The 17,129-nt window shown below is 36.4% G+C and overlaps 1 protein-coding gene across 2 annotated transcripts in view; it reads right to left on the bottom strand.

The window, feature by feature from the left end:
- Positions 1-17,129, bottom strand: part of LOC136885710 (protein O-mannosyl-transferase TMTC4) — a 140,049-nt gene that overhangs the window by 30,419 nt on the left and 92,501 nt on the right. For both annotated transcript variants that reach the window (XM_067158427.2, XM_067158428.2), the window contains 2 exons: positions 16,448-16,555; positions 1,087-1,228 (listed from right to left, as the gene is read on the bottom strand). In XM_067158427.2, coding sequence (XP_067014528.2) covers positions 1,087-1,228; positions 16,448-16,555 — 250 coding nt within the window. The remainder of the gene's footprint in view (positions 1-1,086; positions 1,229-16,447; positions 16,556-17,129) is intronic.

The following is a 17,129-nucleotide window of genomic DNA, read 5'->3' as shown; positions in this document are numbered from 1 at the left end:
TCCTTGGCCTCCCTACTGGTGTCTTCCCTCTCACTTCTCTGTTAAAGTAATTCCTTGCTGTTCTCATTCTGTCCATCCTCATAACAGGTCCAAACCATTGTAGCTTGCATCTTCCTAAAAGCTCGGTAACAGGTATTTTGTTGCCAGCCTCCTTCCTGTTTGTTTCAATTCTAATCTTTTCTTTACTGGTATTTTTTGATGAATATAATTTCTGTTGACTGGATTTTACTATTAGCCTTGTTGTTTAGGGAAAATGTTTCGAGTCCATAGGTGAGAAATGTAATGAAGTAAGAATGAAACATTTCAGTTTTGCTTTTTGGGGTATTTTATATCCCCATAGCTGTTTTCTGACTTGAAAATAAAATTGAGAATCTTTTTGAGTCCTATTAAGTATTTCTTGTTTTATTGTATTATCTTTTGAAATGACCCTTTCTAAGGTATTTGAAGTGAGAAAGTGATTGTAACCTTTGTCTATGTATGGCTTATATTTGCTAGGTTTATATTTAGAGCCATTATACATTTTGACATATGCAGCAGGCAAATGGAAAACAACAAAACATGATGAAAGCAGAAACTAAGCAGCCAAGATGAAACTCCTTAGAGGAATATTTGGAAAGACATGAAAGGATAAGATCAGAAACATAAAAATAGGAGAGAGAATTGAATTCCCTAAACTGCAAGAACAAGATAGAGACCAGTAAGCTGAAATGGTATGGACACATGATGAGAATGGAAGAGGATACCAAAGCAAGTATTTAAGAGGAAATTGTAGGAAAAGGACAGCAGGGAAGACCCACAAAGAGGTGGATGGATACGGCGGAGGAGACTATAGAGAAGAGTGAAAGTACTGGAAGGAGGAAGGGAGTGGTGGAAACATAGACAGCTGTAGGGGGGAGTCCTCGATGCACAACCCGACGCAGACGACTGAAAACTTAAGAAGAAGAAGAAGAAGAAGAAGAAGAAGAAGAATTCATATTAATTTAGGTTTACAATACCCACCCAATCAAGAATTATTTATAAACATTTCTGTAATATACAAAGGCATAACTTCTGACATAATAAATGGAAATTACTGTGTTGCTTTACCAAGTTCCCAAGGTTGTAATAACAGTCGGGGTATTTCTTGCGATGTTGGAGAGCAGTGAAGTAACTAACTTCTGCCTCTTGATGTCTCTTAAGTCCAGCCAACACGATACCCAGGTTCATCCAAGCAGCTGCAAAGTCCGGTCTGAAAGTTAAAGGAAAGAATAGATAAAATAACAATATCAAGAAACATTCATTACCAGATAAAAAGATCAGTAAGAGCATCAGCACTGCCTGCAAGAAACTATCGGGTGGAAGTTCAGCTCAGTTAAGAACAGGTCAGCTAGATGTACCGATGTGATCAATAACAAGGATGGCTCTACTAATGGTTTCATTAATGAATCTACCATCAGAATGGAAAAAAAAAATGAACACCAGTTCACACAAGAAAATGATTTAAGAATACAGCAGTCTGCAAGTTTCTACCAGCGTGTGAGAACAAATATGTGCCATTGAAGTGCAAAAATGTTTTATACTCGTCCTATAATAAACTTATACTGACCTATGCTTCAGCAGCCTGGATGTTGGACTACGCGGAGCCAAAGTAAGATACAAGCAGCTGAAATGAGGTTCTCGGGGAGCATACAGAGAAAGACAAGACGAGATAGAATACGAAATGAGGAAATAAGGAGAAGCGTAGGAGTGTGTAAACTTCAAAAAGCGACTGATATAGCAAAGCTAAAATGGTTTGGTCACATGATGAGAATGCCAGGAGAGAGAATACCAAAGAGAACTTTCATGGATACAGAGACTACAAAGAGGCCTAGGGGACAGCCTACAATGAGATAGAGGAGTTCTGTTGGGGAGTGTATTGCAAATAGAGGAGTCAATAGTAATAAAGTACTAGAAGAGGAGTGGTGGAAAGATCGAGTAAGATGGAGGGCTTTGGTACACTGCCCTACCCAGAAAGAATCTGGAAAAGGGAATGGATGATGATGAAGAAGAAGAAGAAGAAGAAGAAGAAGAAGAAGAAGAAGAAGAAGAAGAAGAAGAAGAAGAAGAAGAAGAAGAAGAAGAAGAAGAAGAAGAAGAAGAAGAATTGTGCCATGTGCATTTCCACCATTCCAGTCCGGGCTGATGGACTCTCACCAGAGCTGAATTTTTAACACTTGCAACACTTCTGGGCCCAAATCATTGTGTGCTGCCTTCCTTAAAACTGATAGGACAAAATTACAATTACAATTACAATCATTTTTATATTATAATGAATAAGTTATTCCTCTAAGGTAAAATATCAAACATTAATAACATTAAATAATAATAATAATAATAATAATAATAATAATAATAATAATAATAATAAAACAACAACAAGAAGAAAAAGAAGCAGTAGTCCGACAGAGAGAACACTGGTGTCAACTCTGCAAACTCTGCACAATTCACTCCCCCGTCTTTTAAACATTAACACGTAATCACAACGAAAGTGGAAATTCTCATGTTCCGTTACCTGCTGATTTCCTTGTTTCTTTCCAATCATTGAAGCCAAATGTTGCAAATTGGGATGTCGCTTAAAATTGTTTACATGGAGCACAAAAACAGATTGTTGGTTACAGAAATAAACATATTCACGTTTCATAATGTGTCTGGTTTAAAAAGCTTTCTTTCAAACACCACCTTTGTCAGAAATTGCTATTTTCTGGATACATCTGCATAGAATTACAGAAATTGTCCTGATTCTGTTTCACTCCACTTTTAGCATAGTAACATTATTCATAAGCCAAAAATAAGGGTAATTGTTTGGTTTAAAAGTACCTTCTCTTAGTATCCACTACCCAAGAGGAGACCAATGGAAATGCTACTAAAAGGTTTTCTGTGCCGGTACCATAATTTTTTATTTTCATCATTGCATGAGAGGAAGTTGTTTGAGTTATAGTTTGGATCCTAAGGATAAAAAGTCTAATTAGGGTGTTTGAGAGAATAATCGGAGAAAATCTCCAAATTCAACAGATGTTTGGGAATCATCAATAAAGTTTTTAGACTGTCATTAAATCAAAAACACACCCGTACAAGAATCTACAAAACCTTGGCAAGACTTGTACTTTGCTATGGAAGTGAAGCGTGGAGCCTGAGGAAATGCAATGTGAGAAGAATAACTACAGCTGAAACGAAATACATGCAGCAAACAGCAGAAGTCAGTAATACAGAAGTGCTGAATGCTCTTAAAAGCAGACCTGTATTGGAATACATCTGTATGAATACCAGAGAAATTGGCCAGAACACCTAAACAGGATGGACAGAAGCAGGATCCCCAAAGCAGTCATACTACTGCCCCGGTGGGAAGAGATCTCTGGGATGCCCCAGGAAGAGATGGCGTGAAAATGCATATCTTTTGTATAGACTGTAAGAGTTCTTCTATAGGACTAATACATGAAAGGAGGAGGAGGAGGATGATGATGATGATTATTATTATTATTATTATTATTATTATTATTATTATTTTTTTAACTTTCCCTCCTATTCTCTTCTGTTAATCTGTGATAATTTGCGCCACGTAGCATAATCGTTTTCGACCATCCCGTTTTGTATGCAACATGAAAAACACTTTCAAAAAATGAATAAAATAGGCTTTCACTTTCACAGATTTCTCCAGAATCTTGGTATTATGGGAAATAAGTGGCCTTCTCAATTCACTCAACACCACGCAGTTGTCTCTGGGTGGCATTGATTACCCACCTGCTTGACTAAGTTGCAGCCTGAAGTCATCTTGATACTCGCACGCAGGACCAAGGTGTTTGTGTTTCAACATTACAGTGGTATTTATAATATTTTTACAGACAGCTTTCACATAAGCGGACTGAAAATTAAGTTATTCGTGTCGGGAGATTTTGGTTTTGAATACTATGAAAGTGCGCATACTCTAAAAATTAATTTTCAAACAATTAGACGTTTTCATTTTTGCCGCCCCATAAATTTGCCACCCTGGTCCCGGGCCCATAAAGCCCATGCCCAAATAGGGGTCTGAATCTCACCCCTACTGTTCAACTGTATTCCATAAATGGTAATGAGGAAATGGTTTAAAAAATGCCCTCCAAAAATAAAAATAACCAGGAAAATAAAAAACTGCTTTGGTTTCGCTAATAACTTGGTATTACTAGCAACTGACTTAGATGAAGCTAAAATAAAACTATCAGAACTTCAAAATATTGCATAAAAAAGTGGCTTGAAAATATCATTTGAAAAGACAGAAATGATGTTCCAAAAACAAATATCAATAAAAGAAATAAGCAAAAATGATTTAGAAAAAGGTCACAACTATTACCCAATTCAAATACCTAGAAGTAATAACAAACAACCTACATGAAAATCCCTCGATCCAAATAAGAACAAACAAGTTAGCTAAAGCAAAAAAACTAACCAGAAGCAACATATGCAACAGAAACACCCTTACACGTGAACGAACAATTAAAGACTGACAAACTCCAGAAGTACAAGAATAACAAGGTATTTTTATTGGTCCACCTATTCAATACAATTCACTGTTATGTGGTTACATTTATAAACAGCTATAGAGCTTTACGGTACATGTTTTGCCCTTTGTAGAGGGCATCTTCAGACTTTAGTCAATCTTAAAATGTTATACTTAAATATTAACCTCTTAAATGGGCATGACGTATATATTCGTACGCTGAATGTTACAGGGTAATGGGCATGACGAATATATACGTAGTACTCGCATTTTACCGCAAATATCTCTTGGGTATGAAGAGCTACTTTGCCACGCCTTGTACTGTCGGCTTAATTGATGTTTTTGCCGCTCGATGACAGAAAATACCACATGTCACGCTTCTTGAAACTTATTTGTTTTTATTTTACAACTGTGCGGTGCTACTTGTCCGCAGTAGGCCAAATATGGCAGCATCTAGTTCGAAGCATAAGTTCGAAACGCTCGAAGAAGACGAGATTATTCAACACTTAAAGAATGATTGTGACGATTTATCTTCTCAGAATCCACATATGAGTGGTTTGATACAAATGAAGGTGAGTCTCATAGTGAAAGTGGATCAGAAAGTGAGAATGAAGAACAAGGTGAACAACATGACAAATCGGATGAGGGCGACGTGCTAGACATTTAAAGATAAAAACTTCATTGTTCCGTATTGAAAAGTATCACAGTTAAATTGAAATAATAAATATGGTAGTTCAACCTATTCAATAAAAGTAAATAAGAGATGTAGAGATTACATTCTTATTTAATTAAAAGTGGAAATGGTACCGGTTTCGACCCCAGTCTGGGTCATCTTCAGCCAATTATAACTCGAAAAACAATGCATAAGTATGAAAGAAGTTCGGTTAAGTCCACACAATATCAGTTGAAGAGGCGATATAAAAAAATGACGGGGGTAGGTACTGTAAAATTCAGACGAAGTGGAATGTAAGTCACTTAAAAGAAGAAATGCGTAATCCTCCGAGCATCAGCACGGCACACGCAATGTTTGGCACTGTCTCACAATGTTCACGAAAAGCAGAGAACAGTTAAATGAGCCAGACTGCATACACCGTCAGGCACAAAGTCACAACACAATCCAAATATGAAGATCTAAAGTCATGAAGAAGCCGAAGACGAGCAGCTCAACCGAAGTAACTTGCAAGCTCCAGAAGATCGGCGCGGTGTTTACAACGTCAAGTGCTGTAGTTTCATACGCTGACGGAAAAAGACATGAAAATACTTAAAATCATTAACAAAGGCCCCCTCTTAAACACTACTGAAAATTGTTTTATTCACCTTGACCAATACTTCAACCCCTATTTCAACTTAAACGACATTTCTGAAAAACCCAACATCCTATTTGACTTCCTAATTCTTCTTCTCAAAAATTCTAAATTTCAAAACCTGAATTCAATTTTCCATGCCTTACAAAGTTCCTACCTACATTTTGTACCTCCAGTAACCCACCCTCCTAACCCACCCTAAACTACCCCTCCTTCATCCCTATCTTATCCTTTCTCACCACCTTTCAACTTTAAACCCTTTTAATCTTTTGTTATCCACTAATCTTCTTTCTTTATTAATTTTATCCTATTTTTCTTTTCACCCATAAAAAAAAAACTACATTGCCACCTTCATGTTAGGCCCTCACTTTCAAATTTAAACTCATGCCTTGCGTCCGCCAACTTTGACTACTTCAATCACGACCTGAATTTTTTTATATTCAAGAAATAGCGCACTGTGCATACACGTTTTCTTTTGTTTCCGGTATTGCGCTTTTTACCATTTTTTCTATTCACTATTGTTTTTTCACATCAACTGTTCTAAAAATCTTCAATATCATAATTACGTATTCAATTATATTGAATCGTATTATAAGTATATATATATATATACTAGCAAGATACCCGTGCTTCGCTACGGTATTATACTGAAATTTATAATTGAATGCTTATTGTTTTAGATATATAATCCGCCGAAATTCGCGATCTGACTCGTTTTCTGCGATAATCCTCCAAAATTCCCGATCTGACTGGTTTTCTATTATTTTACAGCACATTTCCTCCCATTTTTCAATATTCCTTTCCAGCAATCGATTTCGTACTTCCCGGGCTAGGCTCAGGTATTCCTCCTGGTCAGTTGGGTCCGTAAATCTTTGCCATCTTTTCCTTTAATCATTTATAATATGGATAAAATCCTTCAGGAGATCCGGCGTGGTGTCATATTGGGTGATTTGGCGGCACTGAACCCGCGGCCGGACTGCATTCTTAGTCATTACCCGTCCAGGAGCCGTTACCAGCGCGGTCCGCACATTTGACGACGGTCCGGAACATTATTATTATTATTATGTGTTGCTGGAATGGCTGATGACAGGGAAAACCGGAGTATCCGGAGAAAAACCTGTCCCGCCACCGTTTTGTCCAGCACGAATGTCACATGGAGTGACCGGGATTTGAACCACGGAACCCAGCTGTGAGAGGCAGGCGCGCTGCCGCCTGAGCAACGGAGGATCCTTATAAGTACATTAATAACAGTAAAATCAATTGGTCTCACCTCCTTCTACACCCCACCACCGTTAAGTTTTTTTACCGCCAACACCCCCCCCCCCCCCCCAAAAAAAAATATTTAAAAGAAGCCTTGTTTCTTTATGTTTAAGGGAGATTCCAAACACGAATGTTCATGTCTATTACCTTCAGTTTTGAGATATAAGTATCCCCATAAAAGTAATTTACTTTTTTCACTTCATTTCACACTACTCACCCCCACCCTAAGTGAACTTTCCCGCAAAAAATACTTGTTTCTTTGATAGTAAAGGATCTTCTAAATACCAATTATCACGACTCTAACTTCTTCAGTTTTTGATTCATGTGTCCTCATGAAAGGAATTCAACTCCTTTACACTCCCGCCCTCCAAGATGGTTTCCCGCCCAAAACCCCGTTTTCCTTTGTTTTTAAAGGAGATCCAAATGTGAATTTTCACGTCTGTAACAACTTTAGTTTTTATTAGATGTATGTATTCTCATACAATTAAGCCAATTAATTTTTCAATTCTTTCACCCCCCGCCCCCGGCTTCATATGATTTTAAGAGAATACGTGTTTCTTTACTTTTAGAGCAGATTGAAAATATCAAATTTCACGTCTGTAACATCTTCATTTTTGATATATCAGTAGCCTAATTAAAAGACTTCAACACCATTTTCAGTCACTTTTACCCCCCCACCTCCACCCAAGTGATATTTCCGAAAACTAAAAATACACGTTTCTTTATGTTTAATAGAGATAAAAATACCATTTCTCACTTCTGTAACATGTTAAGTTTTTTTAGATATACTGTAAAAATTCTCATTTTAAAATTTCACCCCTTTTTAGTTCCCCTTAAGTGGAGTTTCCAAAAACAAATCACCTATGTTTCTTTACATTTACAGGAGATTCCAAACACCCACTTTTTACGTCTGTAACATTTTACGTTTCCGAGATATTCTGTAGATATAGTCTTTCAAAAAATTCACCCCAATTTGTCACTCCTGTTTAACCGCCATTAATTGGATTTTCCAAAAACTAAAAAATACGTGTTTCTTTATTTTTAAAGGAGATCCCATATACAAATTTTCAGTTCTGTAATATCTTTCGTTTCGGACATATATGTATCCTCATTAAAGGCATGCAACCCATTTTTTACACCCCTCCTATTGGGATTTACAGGAAACAAAAAAATACGTGTTCCTTTATTTTTAGAGGATATTCTAACTACCAATTTTTACATCTGTAAATTTTAAAGTTTTAAGATGTAGACACGCTCATTTTAAAAAATTCACCCCCCTTTTCACCCCCCAATATTTGGATTTTCCAAAAAGGAAAAAATACGCGTTTCTTTACTTTTAAAGTAGATCCCAAATACCGATTTTCAGGTCTGTAATATCTTCAGGTTCTGAAATATAAGTAGCCTCGTTAAAGGCATTCAACCCATTATTCACCCTTTTACACCCTTCCTATTGGGATTTTCCGAAAACAAAAAATACGTGTTTCTTTATTTTTAAAGGAGATTCTAAATACTAATTTTCACATCTATAACCTTCAAAAGTTTTGAGATATAGATACACTCATTTTAAAATATTACCCCCTTTCCCCCCCCCCCCTTCCCTTAATTGGATTTTCCACAAACAAAAAAATACGTGTTCCTTTATTTTTAAAGGAGATCCCAAACACCGATTTTCAGGTGTGTACTATCTTCAGTTTCTGAGATATAAGTAGCCTCATTAAAGGCATTCACCCCTTTTTCCACCCCTTTTCACTCCTCCTCTTGCGATTTTCCGAAAACAAAAAAATACGTGTTTCTTTATTTTTAATGAAGATACTAAATACCAGTTTTTACATCTGCAAACTTTAAAAGTTTGGAGATATAGATTCACTCATTTTAAAAATTCACCCCCTTTTCACCCTCCCATTCATTGGATTTTCCAAAAACAAAAAAATACGTGTTTCTTTATTTTTAAAAGAGATCAAAATTACCAATTTTCATGTCTGTAATATCTTCAGTTTCTGAGATATAAGTACCGGTATCCTGATTGAAGGCATTCAACCCATTTTCCCCCATTTTCACCCTTTTCACCCCTCCTATTGGTGTTTTCAGAAAACAAAAAAATACGTGTATCCTTATTTTAAAAGGAGATTCTAAATACCAATTTTTACATCTGTAAACTTTTAAAGTTTTGAGATACAGATACACACTTTTTAAAATTTCAATCCCCTTTTCACCCCCTTAGCGACGGAATATCCAAAAATCCTCTCTTAGCGAGCACCTACATCTTAATAGGAATATATCCCCAAAATTTCATTTCTTTATGTCCAGTAGTTTTGGCTCGGCGATGATGAATCAGTCAGTCAGTCAGTCAGTCAGTCAGGACAAGTTATTTTATATATATAGATAGGTACATTTTCGTGAACTAAGCAAATACTTGATCATTAATCTATCCTTCAATCTCCGTCAGCGTATGAAACTACAGCACTTGATGTTGTAAACACCGCGCTGATCTTCTGGAGCTTGCAAGTTACTTCGGTTGAGCTGCTCGTCTTCGGCTTCTTCATATTTGGATTGTGTTGTGACTTTGTGCCTGACGGTGTATGCAGTCTGGCTCATGTAACTGTTCTCTGCTTTTCGTGAACATTGTGAGACAGTGCCAAACATTGCGTGTGCCGTGCTGATGCTCGGAAGATTACGCATTACTTCTTTTAAGTGACTTACATTCCACTTTGTCTGAATTTTACAGTGCCTACCCCCGTCATTTTTATATCGCCTCTTTAACTGATATTGTGTGGACTTAACCGTTAACTTCTTTCTTACTTATGCATTGTTTTTCGAGTTATAATTGGCTGAAGATGACCCAGACTGGGGTCGAAACCGGTACCATTTCCACTTTTAATTAAATAAGAATGTATTCTCTACATCTCTTATTTACTTTTATTGAATAGGTTGAACTACCACATTTATTATTTCAATTTAACTGTACTAGACATATTTCAACCTTTCCCGCCGCGTAGTGTTTCACGTCAGAAATTCGTATTTTCTGGTGCTAGTGGTGTAAATGTGGACTTCAACGATGAATCCAATGTGTTGGAATATTTTGAAAGGTTCAAAGGTCATGATATGTTTCAACTTATTGCCAAACAGACCAATGTGTATGCTAAACGGTTTTTAGAAGCCCATCCGAATTTAAAACCATGGTGACGAGCGAGGGATGGGGTGGATACAAATCCAACTGATATAAAAACTCTAATTGGACTTCTAATGCTGCAGGGGATAGTTCATAAGCCAGAAAACAGTATGTACTTCTCAAAACAGGAAAGTATCGCAACCCCTTCCTTTTCGAAAACTATCTGAGACAAATCACTGCAGTCCTAGTGAGGTAAATGAAGTAAATGACCGTGAAGTTAATGTAAAATCTTTCACAATGTCACTAGCATGATGTGTAATTCATAAATATTCCTTTCTTTTATTCGTTTTAATTTTAATATGAACAAAACACTCAAATTTCAATTGGGTAAATGACCTTGCAGTTAACGAAAAATGGTTCAGAATGTCACATGCATGATATGATATTTATAAATACCCCTTGCTTTCATTTGTTTCAACTTTTGGCTATAAAATATGGGCCAAACTCGGAAATTCCAAACAGGTAAATAACCTTGCAGTTAATGTAAAAATGGTTGAACATTTCTCTAACATTAAAATTAATTAATTAAAACGCCTTTATTTTACTTTTTGTATCATAGATGAAAGATATTAGTGATATTACTAGCTTTTCTGAATATCCTACTGTGTAACAACAATCTCCTGAAAAAATACACACAGCAGGTTAAACCAAGCATATCTATAATACCCAGTTAAGAGGTTAAATAATAATATGAAACAAGAAAGTGGATCTTAATACGTAGACTTTCATGACCACTATGGAGTGACAGTTGCCATTTTGCTTTGTTGTTGCTCTGAAGACAATGCTGGTCGCAGGATCGAAACGCATCAGCTGGTATTTAATATTACACGACCTAATATCCCCAAATAATTACAGCAGAACCTCGATTATACGTTTCCGGAAACTACGTTTTCCTGTATTATTCGTTCAAATTACGTGGTTCCGCGAGCATCCTAATTAAATCACATTGTAAAAATCCCGCATTATCCGCTCCTCGAAGAAATTATTTCCCGGATCAACCGTCCAGAAATTTCAGTCCCATCAACGCTAAATCCTCGATCATGCGTTTTTCAAGAGACTGTATCTTACGAAAGGACGGCTATGGCATACTCACGGGTCTTGGTGTTGACATCCCATCATTGCGGTAATTTGAAGAAGTACTGTACTGGTAAAGCGATCGGCGGTGAACTTGCATAAGGGATCATCTTAGCATCGCATTCGGGTAGTATTGTTTAGAGAATCCTCGGAAATCATGAAGCAGAGAGTGTCCACGATAATTGTAAGAAGACAGAGCGCATTTCGACAGCTCTATTTGAATTACAAGTTGTCCATTTCATGACCGTATCGATGTTTAATCAAGAAGTAAGTATAAATATCCACCTAATCGATACTTTATTAATGCCTCAGGCAAAACTGAATAAAATTAAAACTTACAGGACATGTTTCGACCACTTAGTGGTCCTCTTCAGCTGTATAAATAAAGAACTGAAAAGAAAAACATTGACAATAAGCACAAATAAACGTTCTTTGGAGACTCCTTTGATAAAAATGGAGGTCATCAGAATAGGTCATCTTGCCTCTCGTTCTTGTTTGGAAAAGATGTTTATTCTGCGCTGTCTAGAGGATTTGTCTTTGAGCACGACCTGGCGAAGTAATGATGTGACACAGTCTGACAGTTCATGCAAAGCTCTGGAGAGAAGGGAAGTAGAGTTTTGTCGTCATCTAAAATATCATATGAGGGAGGAGGGAGATTGGGCTGTGCTTCTGCGATGTCGTGTTTGATTATATCTCTTGTCCGTCTTGTCTGTTTTAAGTCTACCCATTCCAAGTATTTACTAATGTCCTCGTATAAGATTTTTTTTTGTTCCTTGTTTTCGTTAAGATTCTCTTCACTGTTTTCTAATTTATCAAGAACGATGTGGATGTTTTCAAAGTTGTTCATCAGATTTCCTTTATTTATCATACAGATAATTTGAAGGTCCTGTCTGATATTGGTGAATTTGTGGTTGGACTCTTTCATATGGGATCCCATGGCAGAGAATCTTTTGTATTTTTCAGCATTGACATGTTCTTGATATCTAATTAAGAAGTTCCTTCCAGACTGTCCCACATAAGTTTTTTTACATTGAGTACAAGTTAGCTTATAAATACCAGATGACGAATAAAGCTAACAAAGTTAAAGATGACAAATTCCAGGAATCTAGTATTTATAAGCTAACTTGTACTCAATGTAAAAAAACTTACGTGGAACAATCTGGAAGAAACTTCTTAATTAGATATCAAGAACATGTCAATGCTGAAAAATACAAAAGATTCTCTGCCATGGGATCCCATATGAAAGAGTCCGACCACAAATTCACCAATATCAGACAGGACCTTCAAATTATCTGTATGATTAATAAAGGAAATCTAATGAACAACCTTGAAAACATCGACATCGTTCTTGATAAATAAGAAAACGGTGAAGAGAATCTTAACGAAAACAAGGAACAAAAAAAACATCTTACACGAGTACATTAGTAAATACTTGGAATGGGTAGACTTAAAACAGAAAAGACAGACAAGAGATATAATCAAACACGACATCGCAGAAGCACAGCCCAATCTCCCTCCTCCATCATATGATATTTTAGATGACGACAAAACTCTTATTTCCCTTCTCTCCAGAGCTTTGCATGAACTGTCAGACTGTGTCATATCGTTACTTCACCAGGTCGCGCTCAAAGACAAACCCTCTAGACAGCACAGAATAAACATCTTTTCCAAACAAGAACGAGAGGCAAGATGTCCTGTTCTGATGACCTACATTTTTTAACAAAGGAGTCTCCAAAGAACTTTTATTATTTGTGCTTATTGTCCTAATGTTTTTTCTTCTAAATTATTTCTTTATACAGCTAAAGAGGACCACTAAGTGGTCGAAACCTGTCCTGTAAGTGCTAATTTATATTCAATTTTGCCTGAGGCAATAATAAAGTATCGATTAGGTGGTTATTTTACTAACTTCTTGATACGATTATGTTATTGAGACCAAACAGATGTTGCACCTTACATACATAAAGCCATGGGAGGTTTTGGGATTGCTTATTACAGTTTTCGTCCTCATATAAGACTGGGAATTTCATGTTTTTGTGTTAAAATGTTATAAAAGCTACAGTCGTTTTATTTGCGCACATTACATTTAAAAACTTTGTATCATTTCGCACTCCTACCAACTTGTACAGCGAGCGTGCTTTCCAGGTGAGCTCAAGGTTGCAAATAATCGTAATTTCAGAAGTGTGAATGATATTTTTTCTCTTTCCAATTTGATTGCGATTACTGACGGGCAGAACTAAATATAATGCATTTGAGAACTTGAGGATTTATACTTTCGAAACCATATTCTCGAGTTCAACATAACCTTTCAAAGTCGATGTAGGCCTAATTTACTGGGTACAAGATTTCCATCAACTGAATAGGAACAGCATACCAGTGACCCAATTAAAATGGAAGATTTAAAAAAAAAAAAAAAAAAAAGGATTTTGCCATCATGTTAGACGCTTTTGTACCGAATGTGCTTTATTTTATTAGAATAGAGACTGGAAAAACTACTTGTGGTCAATTGTTATTTGACTTGGCGTTACGGGTATTAGATTTTTCGAAGAGTTTGGCTGATCAAAGTTGCTGAATTGAAAGAAGTTTTCAAAGGAATATGACGAAGTTTTCAGTGGAAACTGACGAAGTTTCCCCGCTAAATTGAGTGTAAAGTTCCATTTTTAAGTCGCGTACCGGTAATTAACGTTTGAAGCCAGCCCCACAGTCTAAATTGCCTGCCTCTCACCCAGAGGGCACAGGTTTGATTACTGGCCAGGTCAGGCATTTTTACCTGGATATGAGGGCTGGTTCCAGGTTCAGTCATTCCACAATTATCTTTAATTGAGGAGCTATTTAATGGTGATATGGCGACCCCGGTCTAGAGAGCCAGGAATAACGGCCGAGAGGATTCGTCACACTGACCATGCGTCACCTCGTAATCTGCAGGCCTTCGGACCGAGGGCGGTCGCTTGGTAGGCGGAAGGTCCATTGGGGCTGTAGTTTGGTTTGGTTTAGGGGCGTTTGAGATTATAAGTATACATATTTAATTTTGGTGATGTTTAGCCAAATTGTTGATGGTTCATTCATTCCCGGATCTTCCGTTTTCCCGTATTGTACATTTTTTTTCCCCTGGTCCCTCAAAAAACGGAGAATCGAGGTTCCACTGTATGATAAAGTGGATAATTAACATTGTAAAGCTAAAATAGTATACAAAGTAATTTAAAATATGGACAACAATAAATTAAAACTGTGATAACATAATAGATTAACAACTATCTCAACGTCAGTCTAAAACCATGCATCTGAAACTAAAACTAGATCTTCATCTTTCTAGAACGTGTGGAACTTGCACATTCTCGAATATGTAATTCCAATATAGTCACAGAAGATCTTGCCCAAAGTTAAAGTTTGCGTGTTCAAACTGAAAAAATGGTTGCATTTGTACAAGAATATAAATTTTGAGTGAATTGTGAAATACGTAGTTGGTGCATCGTAAATAATATGACGGGTTAGTATGCAAAATTTGTCATTAGAGACAGTTATAAAACAAGACATTAGCTGGAATAACTGCTGAGAGTATCATAAAGGAAAAACTGTAGATGACAATATAGTTACATTGGATGCAAGGTCCTTTGTAGAGAATACTTGATATTTGAATGGAACATCATTTCTCTAGAATGAAACTAAAAGGAAAGAATCTTTAAACCCCTGGAAGAGCTAAAAGATCCCCTATTTGGTTTAACTAGAACTGGTACTTATATAAAACTAGATGTTACACATGTCCTCCCGTTACAGCAGTGTTAGCTTGTCTGTTGGTCCTACTTCTAGCATTATATCTATGTAGCAGAGGCAGTGGGAAACATGTAAGGGGAGGGGTTGGGGAACGTGGGGGGAAGAGGAGGCGAGTGGAGCCTTATGCGTCAGAGTTGTTCATCTATTATGTTATCACAGTTTTAATTTAATGTTGTCCATATTCTAATGACTTTGAATACTATTTTAGCTTTACAATGTTAATTATCCAGTTTCTTGTTTCATATTTTCATTTAATATTAAGTGTAACATTTTAAGATTGACAAAAGGCTGAAGATGCCTTCTACAAAGGGCGAAACATGTATCGTAAACCACTATAGCTGTTTATAAATGCAATCACATAACAGTGGATAGTATTGAATAGGTGGACCAATAAAACTACCTTGCTATTCTTGTATAATAAACTTCAATACGGAAAAATCATGAGGATAATAACCTGTAATGAACTCCAGAAGATCGAAAGAAGAACTGGAAGAACCTGCATCAACAAAAAGTACCAGAAAGACGGACAGTGTCAGATAGTACCCAACAGTCGTGTAAAAAGAGTTGGAACCAATTACTGATACTATGCGTGAGAAGAGACTGGGATTCCGTGGGCACATAATGAGAAAGTAGGATTTGCGACTTCTGAAACAAGTGGTACAGTATCATCTCAATTCAAAAAATATCACAACAGGCTGCAGGTGGATCACAGAAATAAGAGACGATTTGGGGACACCAGAAGACAATTATTATTATTATTATTATTATTATTATTATTATTATTATTATTATTATTATTATTATTATTATTATTATTATTATTATTATTTAATGTAATAAGATATGAAATTCCATTTCTTTGCTATTATTATTATTCAATTAATGTGAAAAAATGCGATATAACATAACCCCTGCAAAGGATGTTACGGCAGTAAATACGCCATATAAAAATTACGTTGAAGGTAACCACATTAATATTTACCCAAGGTAAATTATGGTTTACTGGATGTTTCTCTACTGGTCCAAGAACCACAACTGCTGCTTGCCTTTCCTCTATGTTAAAACAAACTGCTACCAAATCTTGCCAAATCTTTTCAAATCTTGTCAAACCTTCAGCAATGTTGAACATCAGCAACAAGATTTGACAATCTTTCTGTGAAGTATTGATTTGAAAGCAAAATTTGATGCAGTACAGCAGGCATAACAAAAAGACAAGCTGGGCACCTTCAAGTTTTACGTGGTCCAACAAAAAGACAAGTTGGACACCTTCAAGTTTTACGTGGTCCACAGTCGACCAACATTGGAAAAAAGAAAAAGGTGTTGATTGGTGGATCAACGGTTAATTCATTTTATTAGAAAGCAGACGATGTGTGATTTGCTCACCTAAGCTGCACAGCTTTCCGCAAATAACGTTCGGCTTCTTCTAACTTCCCTTCGTCCTTCAAGATGTTAGCCAAATTGTTCATCGCTTGATCATACTCCGAATTCAACCTGAAACAGAACAACAGAAATATGAAATACAGTTTCTTTTAGGCCATTCGACACCGTTCAGAAGCATACTGAAATATGTACTTACAGAAATGAGGACTCAAGTAAAGAAACCATCAAAGCTCCACAGCCGATTAGTCGTAAGATAATTTAACAATATTTCACCATGTTTTAAACAAATTTTTGGAACTCTGGAAAGCTTGAAGTTTATAAAAGGTATAGAATTGAGAGTAGTACTGAAGACTCAAAGGAATTCAGAGAGGCTTGCATTAGAGAAGCAGAAGAATTACGCAGTGTTACGAGCAGTAACGGCAGAGGTAAGAAACAGCTGGAGGAGGATGATAAAGCGAAGACTGCTTTACAGCAAAGCATTAAAGTAAAGAGATTAGGAAGCAAAAGGAAATAACCTACTGCCGTACAGAATAGCAAAAGGAAAAAAGGGAGGAAAACAGGAATCAAAAGCATTATTACAAGATTTGGCAGTTTTGGTCCAAAAATGAAACAGAATAGATCAGAAAAGAAATTAAACAGCATTCTGCTACTGTTCAATGGAAATATTACTACTGCTACTTGTATT

The sequence above is a fragment of the Anabrus simplex genome, chromosome 14, assembly GCF_040414725.1.
Source record: "Anabrus simplex isolate iqAnaSimp1 chromosome 14, ASM4041472v1, whole genome shotgun sequence".
Classification (NCBI taxonomy): Eukaryota; Metazoa; Arthropoda; class Insecta; order Orthoptera; family Tettigoniidae; genus Anabrus; species Anabrus simplex.
This window is presented reverse-complemented; position numbering and strand designations above follow the sequence as displayed.